The following is a 17673-nucleotide window of genomic DNA, read 5'->3' as shown; positions in this document are numbered from 1 at the left end:
AAGGTTCGGTAAACACGGCTGGACCCGCCCCGGAGTTTCTGATGCAGCAGGTGTGTGGGGCCTGAGGATGAGCATTTCTGACAGGTTTCCAGGTGAGGGTCCTGGCCCAGGGGCTGCCCTCTGAGGACCGCTGCCCCATGGCATGCCCGGACTGCCCTGCCCCGGCAGAGCAGGTGGAGGGGTCAGGGATGCTGTCCAGCAGGTCTCAGGCGTCCTGTCACTGGCAGTGGGCCTCGTGCCCATGACAGGCCACTTGTCACGGCCGTCACCGTCTATCCAGCTGTCTCCAATCCCTGCTCTCCGCCAGGGCTAAGGAGGGCCCCTGGGTGCATGTGCGTGGCCATGGAAGGTGCTGGACTTTGGCTGTGGGGCACATAGAGCCATCACCGGCCTGCAGGGCCCCCGCCAGCCAAGTGCACGGGCCAGAGAGGTTCCCTCGGAGTCCCCAGTGCCCCCTGCCCCTCAGAAACTGCCCTTGGGCCTGTTGGAAGCGGCTCCCACCTTCCCTAACCTCAGCGTCCACCAGCTTCCCTCTCAGGACAGACAGGACGGGTGACCCCCGAGGAGCAGGGCGGCAGCGTGGGCAGCAAGGCACCACCGGACCAGGAGGCTGGGTTGCCGCTGCCTCTCGCTCAGCCCTGCTCTGTGGAGTGGCTCCGGCCAGACCCCTGTTGGCTCAAAACCATCTTCCTGCCCCTCATCCCATTTCTCAGGTATTGTCAACAGGATCCTCCTCAGCAATGGATGAACACGTGCAGGCCTCATTTGCCTTAAAAAACAAAACCCTGTCTTTGACTCCACACGCCCTCGGGCTGCTGCCCAGCTCCTGCCCATTCCTGAGGGCGGCTCACACACATCATGTCTCCTCACCTCTCAGCACCTCCCGGCCTCTGCAGCCTGGTTTTCACGCCCCTCTCTCCCCCCTACATCCCCAGTGACTTGCAGACACTAAATCCTGTCACCCCCCCTTCCCCGTTTTGGAGTTTTCTGGGAGATTCCCGCACCCATGATCGCGCCTGGCTCCGTGAGACTCTCTCTGCATGTCTCGCATGGCACAGCTTTCTGGTTCCTTCTACAGCTGTGGCTGCTCCCGATCTCTCCACCAGGCCCCCTCCCCCTGTCCGCAGGAGTGTCCTCCAGGCGTGGCTCCTCTCCTCTTCCTCCTGACGCTCGCCCCATCTGGGCTTGCGTGGCGGCTCTACTTTTCTGCTCCCAAACGCGCATCTCTAGCGCACTCTCCCTGAGCACCCAGTTGTTCACCGGGACATCTGAGAGGCTCAAAGATGAGAGGCAATCGCAAAGGCCGTTGCCGAGGCCGAACTTACGATCCTCCCCTGCTGGGCCCTCGGTGTCCGCCCTCCGCTGTGCAACTCAGCACAGGGGCCCTCGACTCCGCTGCCCCTCAGGCCCCCACGGCCAGGCCACCGCCAGTTGCTCTCCATCTCATTTCCTTAGAAGCTTTGGACTCTATAGTTTTAAAGAAATGTATTTTTAAAATTGATTTCAGAGAGGAAGGGAGAGGGAGAGAGAATCATTGATCGGCTGCCTCCTGCATGCCACCTACTGGGGATCGAGCTCACAACCCGGGCATGTGCCCTTGACCGGAATCCAACCCGGGACCCTTCTGTCCTCAGGCCGATGCTCTAGTCACTGAGCCAAACTGGCCAGGGCTCACCACAGATTTTCCCATCTTCACTGTCACATCCTAATCCAAACCACAGCCATTCTTCCCAGGACCACAACAGCCTCCCAAGTGGTCTCCCCAAGCCCCCTCCGGCGTGCCTCCAGCCCGAAGGCCCTGTCACAGCCACTGTGCCCTGGGTGCTGCCTCTCGCTCAGAGATGGGGGGGCCTGCTGCGGGTCACAGCGGGGCTGCAGCCCGGCGCCCCGTTTCCAGGGCAGGAAGGCGGAGCCGTGTGCAGGCTGGAGGCCCCACAGACACAGAGCCCAGCCAGGCCTCCTCCCGGATGGAGAAGAGGCTCTGCAATCTGCAGTATCAGGTTTCGGAAAACACAGGGTCAGGGTCAGCAGAGCAGCTGGTAGTGGGGAAGGCCAGGCCCAGCTAATTTCCTGTCAGAGCGGCCCGAGGCCCCAGCCCGCTCCCCCCAGCCCGCTCTGGGCTGGCCACAGGGGAGGAGATGCCGGGAATGGCTCGCATTCCTCTGGCTGGGGCTCCATGGACCTTGGATGGACCTCGGGGACGCGGGGAGTGAGGAGGTGGAGCTGCTGGGGCCAGAGGCGGGGGCTCTCTGCGGGGACCAGGCATCTGTTGTGGGTCCTTAGGCTGGAGTGGGGCAGGGGCTGCGGAGCAGACGCAAAGGCCGTTGCTGAAGCTTTAGGACAGCGGTTCTCAACCTGTGGGTCTCGACCCCCTTGGGGGTCGAACGACCCTTTCACAGGGGTCGCCTAAGACCATCGGAAAACACATATATAATTACATATTGTTTTTGTGATTAATCACTACGCTTTAATTATGTTCAATTTGTAACAATGACATTGGGAGTCACCACCACATGAGGAACTGTATTAAAGGGTCACGGCATTAGGGAGGTTGAAAACCACTGCTTTAGGATAACCGAGCCCAAATCACGTGTCAGATGCGGAGGCAGAGGCTCGGTCAGGACCAGATCTCACCAGGGTCAGGCGAGCGTCCAGGTTCTAAGTCCCGACAGCCCTCTGGCCGGGCCTGCATTGCCGGGAGGCCAGCTCTGCTGAGCTGTGGACAGTGGGGGACACTGGCTACGCTTGCGCTCCTCCTGGAAGGGAGGCGGGAATTCTCACTTCTAGACGGGGACACAGGCTTCCCAGGTGGTCAGTGGAGGGGTGGCGGCGTGTGGAGAGGGCGTGAGAGTCCCGACTCCACTGTGGGCTCCGGCCATCCGGGGCCAGGCAGTTAGACAGACGTGAGCAGAGCAAGGACGAGGGGCCAGGACAGAAGGTCCAGGGTGGAAGCCCTGGGTGCCGAGCAAAGGACCACTGTAGGACGGGACCTCACCCCCAGGTGACCTTCCTCCCCTAGCGACACCATCTAGGCCGGTGGTCGCCAACCGTGGTCCACGGGCCCCTGGTGGTCCGTGAGGTCCGGAAGGTTGGCGGCCGCTGCTCCAGGCCTCAGTTGTATTTCAGCTCCAGACCCAGAAAAGCAACAAAACCAGACCAGTGGCCCCAAGGCTGACCTCAGGACCAGCTGTATTGGGTAATGACCGCCCGCCCTGGTGCTGACCAATCAGTCAGTGGAGACCGAAACCCTGAAAGGACCCACCTGGAAAAAAGCTGAGTATTCGCCTGAGATCTCCCCTGGGACCTCCCCTAAAATCTCCACCCTTAAACCCTGAGGACGAGGACCCCGCGCGCCCTCCCTCCTGGGAGCACGCCCACACCTCCTTCTCCCCCCCCACCCCACCCCTCAGATGCGCTACCATTACCTTCCTCACTGCCAAGCTCCAAGGGCCCTTCCTTTGCCTCTATAACTCGTTTCCTAAGCCCATTTCTTCTAGGAATTACTTTTCCTACCTCTGTGATTTACCAAATAAATGTTCTCTTACAGTCTGGGTCTTGGCTCCGAATTCTTTCCTACCCAGAACCCAAGTACCGAGGTTGCTGAACCCAGGCCCAGTCTGAGCCCATGAGCCTAACACCTGGTGCCGTTCCTGCACCACCTACAACAATTCCACCCCCAGAGAGAACTGTATACCCTGGTCCAATCCCAGGAGGGTGAGGCCGTGGAGATGGGCTCCTGGCCTTGCATGGCCCCCTCAGGGACCTGGCCAGGAGGGGGGACACAGTCATGGTCCCTGTGCTCTCCATTCTCCGGCACTAAGTGTGATGCTGGGGAGGGGGAGCCCAGGATGCCGGCGCACAAGCCTGGTTCACACAGGCTCCATCAGACATGTGTCCCGGCTGGGTCCCCTCACCTCTCCACACCAGCTGCAGGGAGGGGAGGGGCTACTCAACCTCTCCCTCTCCAGCAAGTTGTAAGGTGGGTCTGTGACTTGGGCAGGGCGTCTCCTGCCTGACTCTGTGGGACACAGCCCCACCCAGAGCCACACCCTCTCTCCACCAGTGCCCCCCCGGGGAAGCAGGTGCCCGCTTGTGGAGTCAGGGGCAGGCCTCTACTCTCTCCCCCACTCCAGGCACTTGACTCTGAGGCTGGGCCTATTTTCAGGGGTCCCAGGCATTAACCTGACTGCCCTTCCCCCTTCCCCACCCTCTGCCCCCTCCAGTTAGGTCCCAGTCCTACAGGCGTGTCTCTGAAGCTTCCACCGCTATCCTGTCCGCGGCCTTCTCTAGTCCCAACAACCACAGCAGCCCAACTGCCCCTTTTTCCCAGGCCGCTGTGCAGGGAGAGCTCTCGAAACACACATCACAACCTGGCTTAACTTCCTTTTTAAAAATATGTTTTTATTGAATATTTAGAGAGAGGAAGGGAGAGGAATAGAGAGATAGAAACATCAATGATGAGAGAGAATCATTGATTGGCTGCCTCCTGCACTGGGAATCAAGCCCACAACCCGGGCATGTGCCCTGACTGGGAATCGAACTGGGGACCTCTCGGTTCATGGGTTGATGCTCAACCAGAGCCACACCGGCCGAGCTTTCCTTCCTTCTTCAAAAATTAAATTTATTGGGGGTGACATTGGTTAGTAAAATTATAGTTAACTTCCTTTCTCCTCCAGTTCACCTTCGCCCAGCCAGCTCCTTCTTGTCATAAGACTCAGCAAAGATGTCATTTACTCAGGGAAGTCTTCTCTCATCCCCAGGACTAGACTGGGAGCACTCCCCCCCCCCCCCCCCGCCCCCCCCCCCCCCCGCCTTGCTACAGGCCCCTACCTGTCCCCGCCCTGTCACAGCTCGGATTACACTGGATTTCATAACTTGCAGGTATGGATAATCGCTTGTTTGCCTGGGGATCAAAGTAGCCAGAACAGGCATTAGCACGCAGTGAGCATAAATAAACACACAATGAACGAGTGAGTGACGAACAGAAATGAATAGACAAATGTGCGGAAAGGTTCCTTCCTACAGCTGGGGTGTGTGGGGAGCATGTGCACCGTCGGGGCTTCCCCGGCACCTCGCATATGGAGGCTCTGAGCAGAGCCGTGCCTTGCTGAGGCGCCAGGGACAGAGCGGGGCAGGCCCCCAGCCCCACCTGCTAAACTCGGCTGCCCCAGGAAATGTAGGTGTTGAGACAGGTCTCCGAAGCCAGGTGGAATCCAGACAATGGCGGGCTGTGTCCCACAGGGTCTGCATGGCTAAGTGCCTGTGTCACTCGGGTGTGGACAGTGTTTGCCTGTGAGTGAGTGCGCTTCCCCCCATCCCCCAGCAGCTCCTGGCCCAGCTCGCCCTGAGCCCACGCCTTCGCCTTCGAAGGCACCTCTGCTCTCGGCCTCCCTCCTGCCTCTCCTGGGGCCATTCCCCACCTGGTGTCTGTCCTGGGCGCCTGTGCCCGGGCACACCCGTCATTGCACATGTCACCGTAGTTCATCTGTATGACGTACCAGTGTCTCGTTGCTGTTGTAACAAATCACTACCAATTCAGTGGCCTAAAACGACACAGGTTTATTATCAGCTCTGGAGGTCAGAGTGCAGCGTGGGTCTCTCTGGGCTGAGATCAAGGTGGAGGCAGGGCTGCGTTCATTTCTGGAGGCTCCAGAGGAGACTCTGCCAGTGTCCAGAGCCGCCGTGGGCAAACTACGGCCCGCGGGCTGGATCCTGCCCGTTTGAAATGAATAAAACTAAAAAAAAAAAGACCGTACCCTTTTATGTAATGGTGTTTACTTTGAATTTATATTAGTTCACACAAACACTCCATCCATGCTTTTGTTCCGGCCCTCCGGTCCAGTTTAAGAACCCACTGTGGCCCTCGAGTCAGAAAGGTTGCCCACCCCTGGTCCAGAGGCTGCCCGCTCCTTGGCGCATGACCCGCCCACCTCCACACCAGCAATGGCTGGTCGAGTCCGTCTCATGTCACATCACTGTGCCTCCCTCTCCCACTCATGACCTTGTGATGACCTTGGGTCCGTCTGGAGTATCTCTTGAGATCAGCTGTCAGGCAGCCTGATTGCTCTTTGCCATGTCAGGTAGCAGCTCACAGCCCTGGGGACTAGGACTTGAACATCTGGGGGCCATCATCCTGCCCCCCACAGACGGCCTGTCTCTTCTCGCGGGTGGGCTCTGGGCCTGCGCTGTCTCCCACCCGCCCAGAGGCCCTCCGTGCCCAGCCTGCACCAGGTGGTCCTGACCTCCTCGCTGAGAGAAGCGGAGTCAGCCAGCAGTTTCTGAGGCTCCGTGTGTGCCGGGTACTTCTGCATACAGCATCACAGGTTGTTGTTGTCACTCCTCACTCGAGGATATTTTTCCATTGACTTTTAGAGAGAGAGTGGAAGGGAGGGAAAGAGACACAGAGAGAAAAACATCGGTGTGAGAGAGACACATCGATTGGTTGCCTCCCACACGAGCCCTGACCAAGGCCAGGGATCGAGCCTGCAACCGAGGTACGTGCCCTTGACCGGAACTGAACCCAGGATGCTTCAGTCTGAGGACCGATGCTCTATCCACCGAGCCAAACTGGCTAGGGCATATCACAGTTTTAACCCCCATTTTACAGTAGAAGAAAATGAGGCTCCGAGAAGTTAGGAACCACCAGAGGCCAGAAAGCTGGTAGGTGACAGGGCCAGAAGCCTAGCGTACACTGACCTCAGGTAGGAAATGCTGACAGCGTTGTTCCTTCGGGTCTAGAGCTCGAAAAGAGAGAAACCTGAGAACCCAGGTGTTGGCCACGAAAACGCAGCCCACGGGGTTCAGCCGGCCACGCTGTGTGCGCTGCTGCCCACCGATGCATGGGACTCTGTCTGGGCAGGAGACTCCCGTTGGCCTTGACTCTTTCTTCAACCTGAACCACAGGGGTCAAACCCACGTCCCAGTCTGAGTTCCCTCCCAGCTGCCCCCAGCTCCTGCCCATCCCTCCTCACGGTGTTTCCCTATAAATCTCTTGCACATAGAACCCTGGCCTCCGTTTCTTCACGGACCAGCACCAACAGGAGTGGTTTGAGGAGACAGTGTAAGAGGGTATTTGGGACCGGCTCACTCAGGGGGGGAGGGGCAGGAAGGTGACATCCTGGTTGACAGGGGCCCCAGATGCCCCTGGTTCAAGGGAGCAGCTCAGTGCTGAGTAGTTCCCTGGGGAGGACCAGGAAAACGTGGCTGGAGGAGAGGAGGCTGTGCAGGTGCGACGATGCAGGCGTTCGGCATCTATGGGGGAACAATGCCTTTAAAAACTGGCCGGTTCCTGCCAACTCACATGGTGTCCTGCAGGGGATGAAGTGGGACTGCAGAGACAGGCAGCGGCAACGGCAAACATGAAGTGTGAAAGGCAGACAGCTCTGTGGGAGCCCACGCAGGCCTTATCTCTCACCTTATCTCTCACCCTGGAGAACCACAGAGCTGAGTGACAGGCCGAAGACAAGTTGTCAGAGCTGCAGAGCTCAGCCAGCACGTGAGGGTCAGGCCCTGTTGGCGAAGACCAGGAGCCATGAAACGTGGAGGCATGTGGATGGATGCCCCCAAGGATGTGGGGGCTGCAGCCTCCCTGCTCCCCTCCTCTGCTGCCCTGAGGGGCCACAGCGGCCTCACCCCTGCAGGGCAATAGGTGCTCCCTCAGGAGTTGCCCAAGGACAACAGTTAGGGTTGAAATTCCAGAATAATCTGGCTGGGGCCGTGCTGGGCCTCAGGGAGGTCAGAGAAGCACGGGGAGGAACGGGCCTGCACAGGGGCTGGCAGGGGCCAGGCGCACTGGGTTGGGTTTTGACGGTGCCTGAGGAAGGGGCTGGAGCGGAAGGTTGGATAAGCAAGAATCCACAGACTCGAGGGCACTTCTTTGAGGGCACTTCAGCTGGGACGGCAGGGCAGGGGGCAGGAGCCTCTGCTGGGGGCTCTTAGTCTGGAACACAGTGGCCAACATTCAGCCAAGTGTTAATGCCCCAGTTCTCCTGGGGGAGGAGAGGAGGAAATTAAGGGCCAGGGAGAGTGGGCATGCGGGATGGATGTGCTGCATCAGGCCAGTGTGACGGGCGAGGCCAGAGGGCGGGCCAGGGGCTCGGGCGCACAGAAAGCTGGGGAGGGGCGACTAGAGCGTGGCGTCCCTGTGGGCAGACCAGACGGGCGGGCGGCAGACACAGCTCTGCTTCCCAGCTCCCGAAAGCAGACAGGACGGAGGGGCAGGGGGCAGGGCCAACAGGAACCCCTGGGCCCTGCTCACTTCCCAGACCAGAGCCAGTTTTCAGAGATGGAACCCACCGAGGAGGCGGCCAGGTGTGCAGCATGTACCTATCAGGCCCTTTTCAGAGCGGGGCCTGCGGGGCCGGTGGTAAGAGGAGTCCTGGCTGTACCCGGGTGTTTAGTTAGAATTCATTCATGTGCGCTGGCCGCTGGAGCAGCCCCCACCTCGGGTGCCTGGCCTACTAGGTCGGAGCAGAGAAAGGCCAAGCAGAAACTTCTGAAACGGCCTCACCCTGCCTAGGACAGCCATGAAAAGGAAATCTCATCCCGGGGGAAGTGGCGGGAACAACTTAAAGGGTGAAGGAGTGGTGGTCCTACTGTTCCTGCATTTAACCACCGGCCTGACCTCTGCAGACAGCGGGCAGAGCCTGGAGGAGGCCTGTGGCAGCCTGGGCTTCACCAAGCGGCAGCCCCGCTCCGGCCGCGGCCGCGGTGCCGTTGCAGAGCCACTGCCAGCGCAGTTCGTCAGGCCTTCGGTATGTGCGCATTTGCAGTCATTTGGCGAACGTGTTCTTTTCCATTCCAATTAGAAAAGAAGGTCGGAAACAGCTCACACCCACGTGGGAGAGACAGCGGTATTCATTTACAGTTTTGCATAACAGGGCTATGGCAACTGTCTCGCTCTGTCAGAATGTAATCCCCGGAGATCGGGACTGTTTGGATCCCACAGAACACGATCTGGACCCGTGACGTCAGTGGCAATGCTGATTACGCAGGAGGAACAAGGGGGCCTCTGTGCTGGAGGCCACAGCGAAGACACATGCAGTCAGAGACGAGGATTCAAGGACCTGCCACCTCAGTGCAGGTTTTAGGGTTCAGTGGTTGGGGGTGTGCCTGGATGTCCCTTTCCAGGTGAAGGAAATTGCTGCATCTTCTATCAGCACGTGAAGAAAACAGTGTCTGGGACCCCTCTTTGGGCTTAGAAACGATACATTTTCTGGGTGACACGGAGGCTGCTGGCCGCAGGTGGGTGCCCTGACAGGAAGAGGCTCTGCGGAAGGTCCAGGCGGCGGGCAGGCAGTCCTGCCGCTGGGTCACACGCTGACGGACTCTTGGGTGGGAGGTGTCAGTCTCGGGACAAGAAAAGGGTGTGGGACGGCGCTTGTGGCAAGTCCCCGTGGGAGAATCACAGAGCAAGCCCGGCCCTGGGCAGCAGAGGCTTGCAGCTTTCTGAGAAACAGTTCTGGGGGAACACGGGACCCCGGCACAGCAGGCGCAGCGCCTGGAACCGCGTGAGCTGGGTCTGTTGGCTGCATCGGCTCATGAAGTCCAGTGGGCCCGGCCGCAGTCCATCATCCGACGGAAAGGCCGCCTCCAGGCCTGAGCCTGCGCAGGCAGACGGCACGAGAAAGTGGCTGCTGCGTGAGGACGTCCGCAGGCAGAGCCTGTGCGCTGCTTGCACCTTTGGCCACCTATAGGGTCCTGCACAACCAGCTGCCAGGAGAGGGAGCGGGGGCTTGACTGGTAGGGGGGCCGACATGGCACAGTGGCTGCAGGACGGCGGTGGGAGGGAAGGAGAAAGTGCTCCCATCAGGTGCAGCTGTGGGCACAGTCCTTCAGTGGCCAATGGCCTGGCCGTGTGGTCGGGTCCTGGCCAGAAAGGACTGGAGACGGGGCCAAGGAGGTGTGGGCAAGGAGGTGTGGGGAGAGGCGTGCAGGTGGACACACAGAGAAGCAGGAGTGTGAGGATTCTAGCACCACGTGCTAATGCAGGTTGGAAAGCACCAACATGGGAGTCAGGAAACAAGCAAACGAGCAAACGACGTGGACGGTTACACTGGCAGCCCCTGTCATTGCTACAGTGGAGCCAGCACACGGGGTGTACAAGTGAAGCAGCCACTGTGACGGAGGCAGAAGCCATGAAAGGGGTAGCACGGGCCCAACGGCTCAGACTCCCACACACCAAGGCCACGCCAGGTCCTGCCGCCTCAATGTCCAACCAGCCCGTCAGCCACAGCAGCCAGGGCTGAGCCCCTGATGGCATCGACTTGCCTCAGGGCCAGTCAGCTACAGCGACCCGTCCATCCTGGAAGGGCCGGCGTTCCTCCTCCTTGGGATGAGACCAGTTCTGGGTATGGGCTGGCCTTTCCTGACCACAGAGCATCAGTCAGCACATCCCAGGACTTTACCTGGTGTGAAGGCAAGGAATTCCACCAGCACAGCATCCGGGACACAGCGAGGGCCTGTTGAACGACAGCTTGTGGCTCCCTCGGTGCCCTTTGCGTTCCTGCGTCCTGGGACCAGGAGGGTTATCTGCCCGTGATCAGATGCAGGGCTGGTTTACACCACGGGAGCTGGAAGGAAGGTGTGTGGAACCCAGGTGATCCACTGGGCACCCCAGGTCACCCCCACCGTAATTGTGCAAGGATACGGGCAGCAACCCCGACGGAAGAAGGGTTTGATTACCACGCATTTAGGCCCTTTCCTCCACACTTGGTGAAGGCGGGGACACACTGCCAGGGAAAGCCATCAGCATCTGCCAGGTTGTGGAGGGTGAGAGGATTCAGAATGGATGGAGGAGGGAGAGGTGAGATTACCTGCCTTGACAGGGGGTAGTTAGGCCCATGACCTTCCCCTTTCTCTGTTTCCCTGAGGAACAGAGGCCCAAGGGGAATGGGTGAACTGCTCTCTGAACTGGTGGAAAACCATGTCTGTGTGGCACAAGGGTGGGTGGTCTCGGCTGCAGGGGTTGTGGTGTTGGCCCAGCGGCTGTGTTCTGAAACCTGTCACTTAGCTTGCACCAAGACCATGCTTACCCATGGGCCTGCCAAGGACTGAGTGGCCAGGATCCTAGGCCCGTGCTAGGGTGCGGGGTCCTCTGACAATTCCCAGGGCCTTGAGGACTTCTCACCGGCCACGCTGAGCTTCAGAACCGCACTGCAGCCTAGGCCTCCTCTGCCCAACTTGCCTCCCTCCCTTTCTCCTTCCCAAGGATCATACGTGCACCATGGTCTCCGGCTAGCCTCCCTGCTTCTCAGAGGACTGGGACCAACACCGGTGACTTTGAGTGGTCCTTGGACCAGGAGCTGCCATCACCTACCTGGGCGCTTGTCAGAAACACAGAATGTCTAGCCCCACCCCAGACCTACCAAATCGGAGTCTTCATTTTAGCAGATGACTCAGACATGCATTGTAATTTGAGAAAATGTTTAGATGATTTGGTCTTTTCCAGCAAATCCTTTAAATCTCAGTTTAGAACCTGAGTTTTTGCAAAGGCAAACAGTTGGAATCACAAAATTACAGCTTACTTGGGCCCTTCATTTTGCAGGTCAGAGCCCAGCTAAGGGACTGGGTGAGGGTCATACAGTGAATTAGAAGAGAGCCGGCACCGTCTCTTCCTCCCACTGCGGGCGCTGCTCTGAGCAGCTACTTCCTCTAAGTCTGCGTGGTTCAGTCTGGCAGCACTTGGAAATGGGGTGTAGTAATTTTAAAAATTTGGTCTTTGTCCTGGATTCCTGGCATAGAGTTCCTAAGACCCCTAGAATTTCCTGATGGGAATGTCTTTCGTTATTCACCTGTGTTTAAGTAATTGAGTGACTGGGGTGGGGCTGGAGCGGCAGGATGGGGGCTGGTCACCAGAAAGACCAAACTTGTGAATAGAGTCTGAACATTCAGCTTCTGGGGAGAGGAGGGAGGCAGTAAACCTATGAGGTCCTAGGAGGGGGCCACGCCCTGAAGCAGGCGAGTCTGCTCTGAAACTTCTGCCTAAAATGCTCACAAATTGCCACAGGCCACAGGTGGTGGAACTGTGACCCCAAAGCGGTAAAGTACTTACCAATCCCTCCCAGCTCATGACAGCCAGGCCTCTCACCTAGACTGCAGCCTCGCATCTAGAACCTGAAGCTCACGCCTGCCGTCCTGTGCCCGAGGCTCCCTGCCGAGCAAAGGGCAGTGATGAAGTAGCAGCCTGAGGTCAGAAATGGTCCTGCTGTTTCCCATGAACCTCTAGTCCCACGTGAGTCCTGAGTGCTGTCCCGAGGGCGCCATGTGCTGCAGAATGACTTCATCTCACAGAAAACGAGGGATGCTCTTTCTTAAGAAATAACTTTAATTCCAGGTGGTTAGTGGATGCAAGGCAGGGAACGCCTTTATGAAAGTTAAAAGAATCCAGTTACAAAAGAAGCACTGGGCATAGTGTCAAACGGCCGCGGGTACAATGGGCTCCGTATTTTACATAGTACAAAAATTTATTTCATATACAAAGAAAAATACAAAGAATGTGCAAAAACCATTTTCACAGGTGGCAATTTATAAAATGAAAATGATAGAAAAATCCTTCATATTATTCCCTCAATTTCTTATGTCACAGTTCTATTTCCTACTGTGTAGATCATTTTAAATTTGAAAATCTGATTTTTAACCTATAAAGACAAAGTGGTTTTTTAGTTTGTAAAAAGGGAACCATTTCATTAAGGAAATCTTATTTAATTTTATATTAAATTATAAGCAGACTAACTGAAGGATATAGCAATCATATATACATATTTTTGAAATATTAGTTTGGTATTTAACATATTAACAGTTCAAAACAATGTCCTGCTCTAGCTCCCTGCCTCCCTGGCCACAGGGGCCTCAGAGGAGCTGCTCTGTCCCCGAGAACAGACTCCTCGGGTCCTAAGCTGGACAAACACAAGGTTATCAAAAGGAAGGGGAATCTGAAAGCGGTGCCTGCGGTCCACGTGCTGAAGCGCCGTGTGGGTTCCAATCGTGGGCGTGGGCTGTGGAGACGCCCTCGGCACAGGTGTTGCAGGTCATGAACAGCTGGTCTCTCCCACCTCCCGCTTCGTCCGGAGGTCAGTGCAAGTGCTTGTTCTTCTGTGAGTGCGTCCGGCTTCCTGCAGGTTGTTGTGAAGGAAGCTGCCAGGGAGCAGAAGACACGCAGGAGCACAGGGTCCTCGGGGCAGCTGCGGCCCTCGAACCCAGTGTTTGGAAGCAGTGCTTTCCTGCGCTGGCGTGGCCATTGCTGCATTACCCCCTGGACCATCTGTCCATCAGGACACTCCGTGTGCCCTCACTCTGCCCGCCCTGAGCACCGATGTTCTTGCCGCGGAGCCCGGCGGCAGGGCAGAGGTCCTGGAAGGACCTTCTGCAGCACCAGATGGCTGAGCATCTCTAAGGTCAGGTGCTAAGAGTAGGAGCCGCCGATGGGAAACCTATTCTGTGCAGAATGTAACGCTCTGGAGGGTTTCGATGTCTGCTTGTCAGAAAGCTCTCCAAGGAAGTGATGACCTTGGGGAACCAAAGGACCCAGGCAGGTGCACCATTGGCCTGGGGATGGGTGCCAGTTGGCTCAGGAAGCATCTCTGACCCTGACCACTAAGACCCTGTTAGAACAACCTAGTGCAAGGCACGGAGTCCTGGGGCTCTTGACCAGACCTGTGTGACTCATCCACTCAGGCCAAGTAGACACAGCAATACTGAAGGAGGGGGCTGAGCAAGACCAGCCAGGAGAGCCTCAGGCCCCAGGCTGCCTCATAGAGCCGAACAGGAAGCTGTCCGCTCCTCGAGGACTTGTGCACTTTCCTGATTCGAAGCATGAGTCTCTCCTCTCTCTCCCACTTGGGTGGGCATCAGGCGTCGGAGATGCAGCTCTGGATCCGGTCCATCCACTGTTGGGCACTCTGTCCATCCTGGGCACAGAAGTTGTACACACGTTTGCTGGTCTTGAGCTACAAAACCAAATGAGAAGAATGAGAGATGAAGGGCAGGCTGTTCTAAGGCTTTGGGAAAGTAAGCAAGGCCATCCCTGTGACCGCACGTCCCCGCACTGCCCAGAGCTGCTGCATCTCTCTCCCTGCACTGCCATACTGTCAGCGCCTGTATGTTCACTTTACCTTCTAGTCCCCAGAGTCACCATTGACATCCCCTGGCAGATTGACATCTGCCGGAAGGTGCTGGCAGGAAAAGGAGATGCACAAGGATCACCTTGACATCCTCCCCGACTGGGGAGAGGGCTGGATGGCGGAGCCTCTGGCATGTCCCAGGCCCTGGAGCAGCGCATGAGGTGCTGAGTAGCACCCTGTGCTCCTCGGGGAAGCCGAGACAAACAAGATCAGGGTGGCTTTTGTGTCCACTCCACCCCCTTCTCTGGTCTCCAGTCTCCAATTGGGGCCACACTGGAAACCCAGAGTTAGGGTTGCAGCCTCACAGCCTGAGCCAGGCCCCGGAGTGTGGCCTCTGCCCTTTATGAAGCCCTGCTGGGCTCTGAGGACTAGATAAGTCCCATATCACGTGGGCCATAAAATGCCCAAGGCCCACCTACAGCTGCTGAAGATGTCCGGGTAGGCAGTCACCATGTGACTGGGACAGTTTTTGTGGACGGTCAAGCATGAAGACACTGGGCATGAACGAGGCAGCACCTGTACCCGACAGCAGGTGGCGAGTGAAATAACAACACTTAGCAGGGAGTTCGTTTGCTTTCAGGTGTGACTGGACACCTTTTGAAGGAGCCCTAGGTGCAAAAGCACGTGCAGCTTCTGAGACATGCGGATAGCGGGGGAGGTCAGACATGCGGACAGCGGGGGAGGTCAGACATGCGGACAGCGGGGGGAGGTCAGACATGCGGACAGCGGGGGGAGGTCAGACATGCGGATAGCGGGGGAGGTCAGAAATGCGGACAGCGGGGGGAGGTCAGACATGCGGACAGCGGGGGGAGGTCAGACATGCTGATAGCGGGGGAGGTCAGACATGCGGACAGCGGGGGGAGGTCAGACATGCGGACAGCGGGGGGAGGTCAGACATGCGGACAGCGGGGGGAGGTCAGACATGCGGACAGCGGGGGAGGTCAGACATGCGGACAGCGGGGGGAGGTCAGACATGCGGACAGCGGGGGGAGGTCAGACATGCGGACAGCAGGGGGAGGTCAGACATGCGGACAGCGGGGGAGGTCAGACATGCTGATAGCGGGGGAGGTCAGACATGCGGACAGCGGGGGAGGTCAGACATGTGGACAGCGGGGGGAGGTCAGACATGCAGATAGCAGGGGAGGTCAGACATGCGGACAGCGGGGGGAGGTCAGACATGCGGACAGCGGGGGGAGGTCAGACATGCGGACAGCGGGGGAGGTCAGACATGCGGACAGCGGGGGGAGGTCAGACATGCGGACAGCGGGGGAGGTCAGGGTGGGACAGAGTGCTGAGTTCAAGTTCTGCAGCGATCCAATGGCTGGGGTCTGAGACCCATGTTCCGTCACCACCTGTTGCTCCGAGGCTCCACGATTCTCGGAGGAGGTGGAGATAAGGAGCTCGTGTGGTGCCCGAGAAAGACAAGATCAACTTACATCAAAGAAAGCCTTGTCACTCGTGTGCTTCGGGGCTCCCATGCTTGGGCCCGCGGGGAGGACCATTTCCACTTCGGCCAGATCAATGTGGCCCTTACAGCTGGTGTCCTCGCCCGAGTCATAGTATCGCAGCTGGAAACAAAGGGTGCAGAAGGTGTAAGGACAGAGGGAAAACGGCCTGGCTCTTCTAACTGAACGCTCCCTCTGTATCTATCTGAACTATGCCGAGGAGAAGAGGCAAGAAAAGCTCAGAGGGAAGGGAGGGGTGGGGGTGGGAAGAGACCAACCAAAGAACTGTGTGCATATATGCATAACCCATGGGCTCAGATAATAGGGGGGCGGGAGCACCCTAGAAGGGGGAGCAAGGGGGATATATGTAATACTTTCAACACAAAGTATATAAATAAAAAAGAATAGACAAGAAGTGAAAAACACTGTTTGCCTTTAGGAAAAAATACTAGGTGGCCAGGAGAGAGAGGAAAAAAAAGACTTCTTTTGAAATTTGAACAAATAAGTGAATTACATATTAAAAAATAGAATCAAATGTCAACTAACAACTGTAAAAACTATACATAACATATAAAAAGGGGTTAATGTTTTATTTTATTTTTTAAAATATATTTTATTGATTTTTTACAGAGAGGAAGGAAGAGAGATAGAGTCAGAAACATCGATGAGAGAGAAACACCGATCAGCTGCCTCCTGCACATCTCCCCACTGGGGATGTGCCCGCAACCCAGGTACATGCCCTTGACCGGAATCGAACCTGGGACCCTTCAGTCCGCAGGCCGACGCTCTATCCACTGAGCCAAACCGGTTTCGGCAAGGGGTTAATGTTTAGAATCAACACAGAATTCCTAGGAATTGACAAGAAAAAGATAAACAACCTAGTAAAAAAATGGCCAAAGGAGCTCAGCAAGCACGTCACAGAAGAAACACAAATGCTCTACAAACTCCTGCAAAGATGAGCAACCTCACTGACCAAAGAACAGGAAGTGAATCAATGAGATTTCACTTTCACCTACATTAGGAAATGTTAAACATGGCTGATAATATCTGGTTGAACGTAAAGCACTACATGTTCTTAGTGGGGATATAACTTGTTAGAGATTTTTGGAGAACGATTTGGCAATATCAACTAAAATGTAAAGTGTCTGTGCTTAGTGATACACCCTCCCCACCTCTACAACTTATCCTATAGAAACACTCTCACAACTGGGCCAAGACACACATACAGAGGTTTTCTTTACTGTTTTATCAGCTAAAATGGAAAAGATGTATCTGTCTCTCAATGGGGTGTTGGTTAATTACAAGGCAGGACAGCAATATATGGAATACATACAGCTTTTCAAAAACAACAAAGGTCTGTATGAACTGGCAGGAAAATATGTTCCAATATCCTATATAATAAAGGCTAATATGCAAATGGTCCCCTCGGGAGTTCAACCGACTGGGAGTTCGACCGCCCGCTATGACATGCACTGACCACCAAGGGGCAGCGTGGAATGAAGGAAGGCCCCGGCTGGCAGCTGGAAGACCGTGAACAGCCCCGATAGTCGGCCAGGCCTGAGGATTCTACCCATGCACAAATTTCATGCACCAGGCCTTTAGTATTATATAAAAAAGTGAATTTCCAATTAGCATGTAGCTATAAAATAAGTTTGAAAAACAGAGTAAGTAGCATAACATTTGATTGAGTGGTATTTGTACCAGGGCTGTCCTGTATACACTCATTTAACCTTCCTAGCAACTCAAGCTACATATAATACATCTACGTCTACACACAGATGTATAAAATATTTAGAGAAATAGATACCAAATTGTTAATAGTTACCTCTGGGAGTTGTGGGCTCAGGGGGCTCTCCCATCTTTATGAGGTATTTGAATTCAATACAACAAACATGTATGTATTACTTTTGGAATATGAAAAGAAATGAAAACTTTTTAAAATGAAAGATGCTGGTGAAAAGCCTTCCTGGCCCAGTCAGATTCCCGCTCTCACTTCCCAGCAGGAGTGCCTGGAGCCTCGGGCACTGAGGTTCTGGCTGGGATGTTCCTGTCTCTCCCTCAGGCCTGGTGTAAGCAGGGAAATGGAAAGTCTGTACACCTTTCATACT

General features: G+C 56.2%; 1 protein-coding gene across 4 annotated transcripts in view; it reads right to left on the bottom strand.

Moving 5' to 3' along the window:
• Positions 1 to 12307: 12307 nt before the first annotated feature.
• Positions 12308 to 17673, bottom strand: part of SBF2 (SET binding factor 2) — a 341532-nt gene continuing 336166 nt past the window's right edge. For all 4 annotated transcript variants that reach the window (XM_070425317.1, XM_070425313.1, XM_070425315.1 and 1 more), the window contains 2 exons: positions 15557 to 15688; positions 12308 to 13946 (listed from right to left, as the gene is read on the bottom strand). In XM_070425317.1, the coding sequence (XP_070281418.1) occupies positions 13848 to 13946; positions 15557 to 15688 (231 nt within the window). In that variant the 3' untranslated portion in view covers positions 12308 to 13847. The remainder of the gene's footprint in view (positions 13947 to 15556; positions 15689 to 17673) is intronic.

This window comes from Myotis yumanensis, unplaced genomic scaffold (genome assembly GCF_028538775.1).
Source record: "Myotis yumanensis isolate MYYU_CA2020_CCGP unplaced genomic scaffold, mMyoYum1.0.hap1 SCAF_10, whole genome shotgun sequence".
NCBI lineage: Eukaryota > Metazoa > Chordata > Mammalia > Chiroptera > Vespertilionidae > Myotis > Myotis yumanensis.
This window is presented reverse-complemented; position numbering and strand designations above follow the sequence as displayed.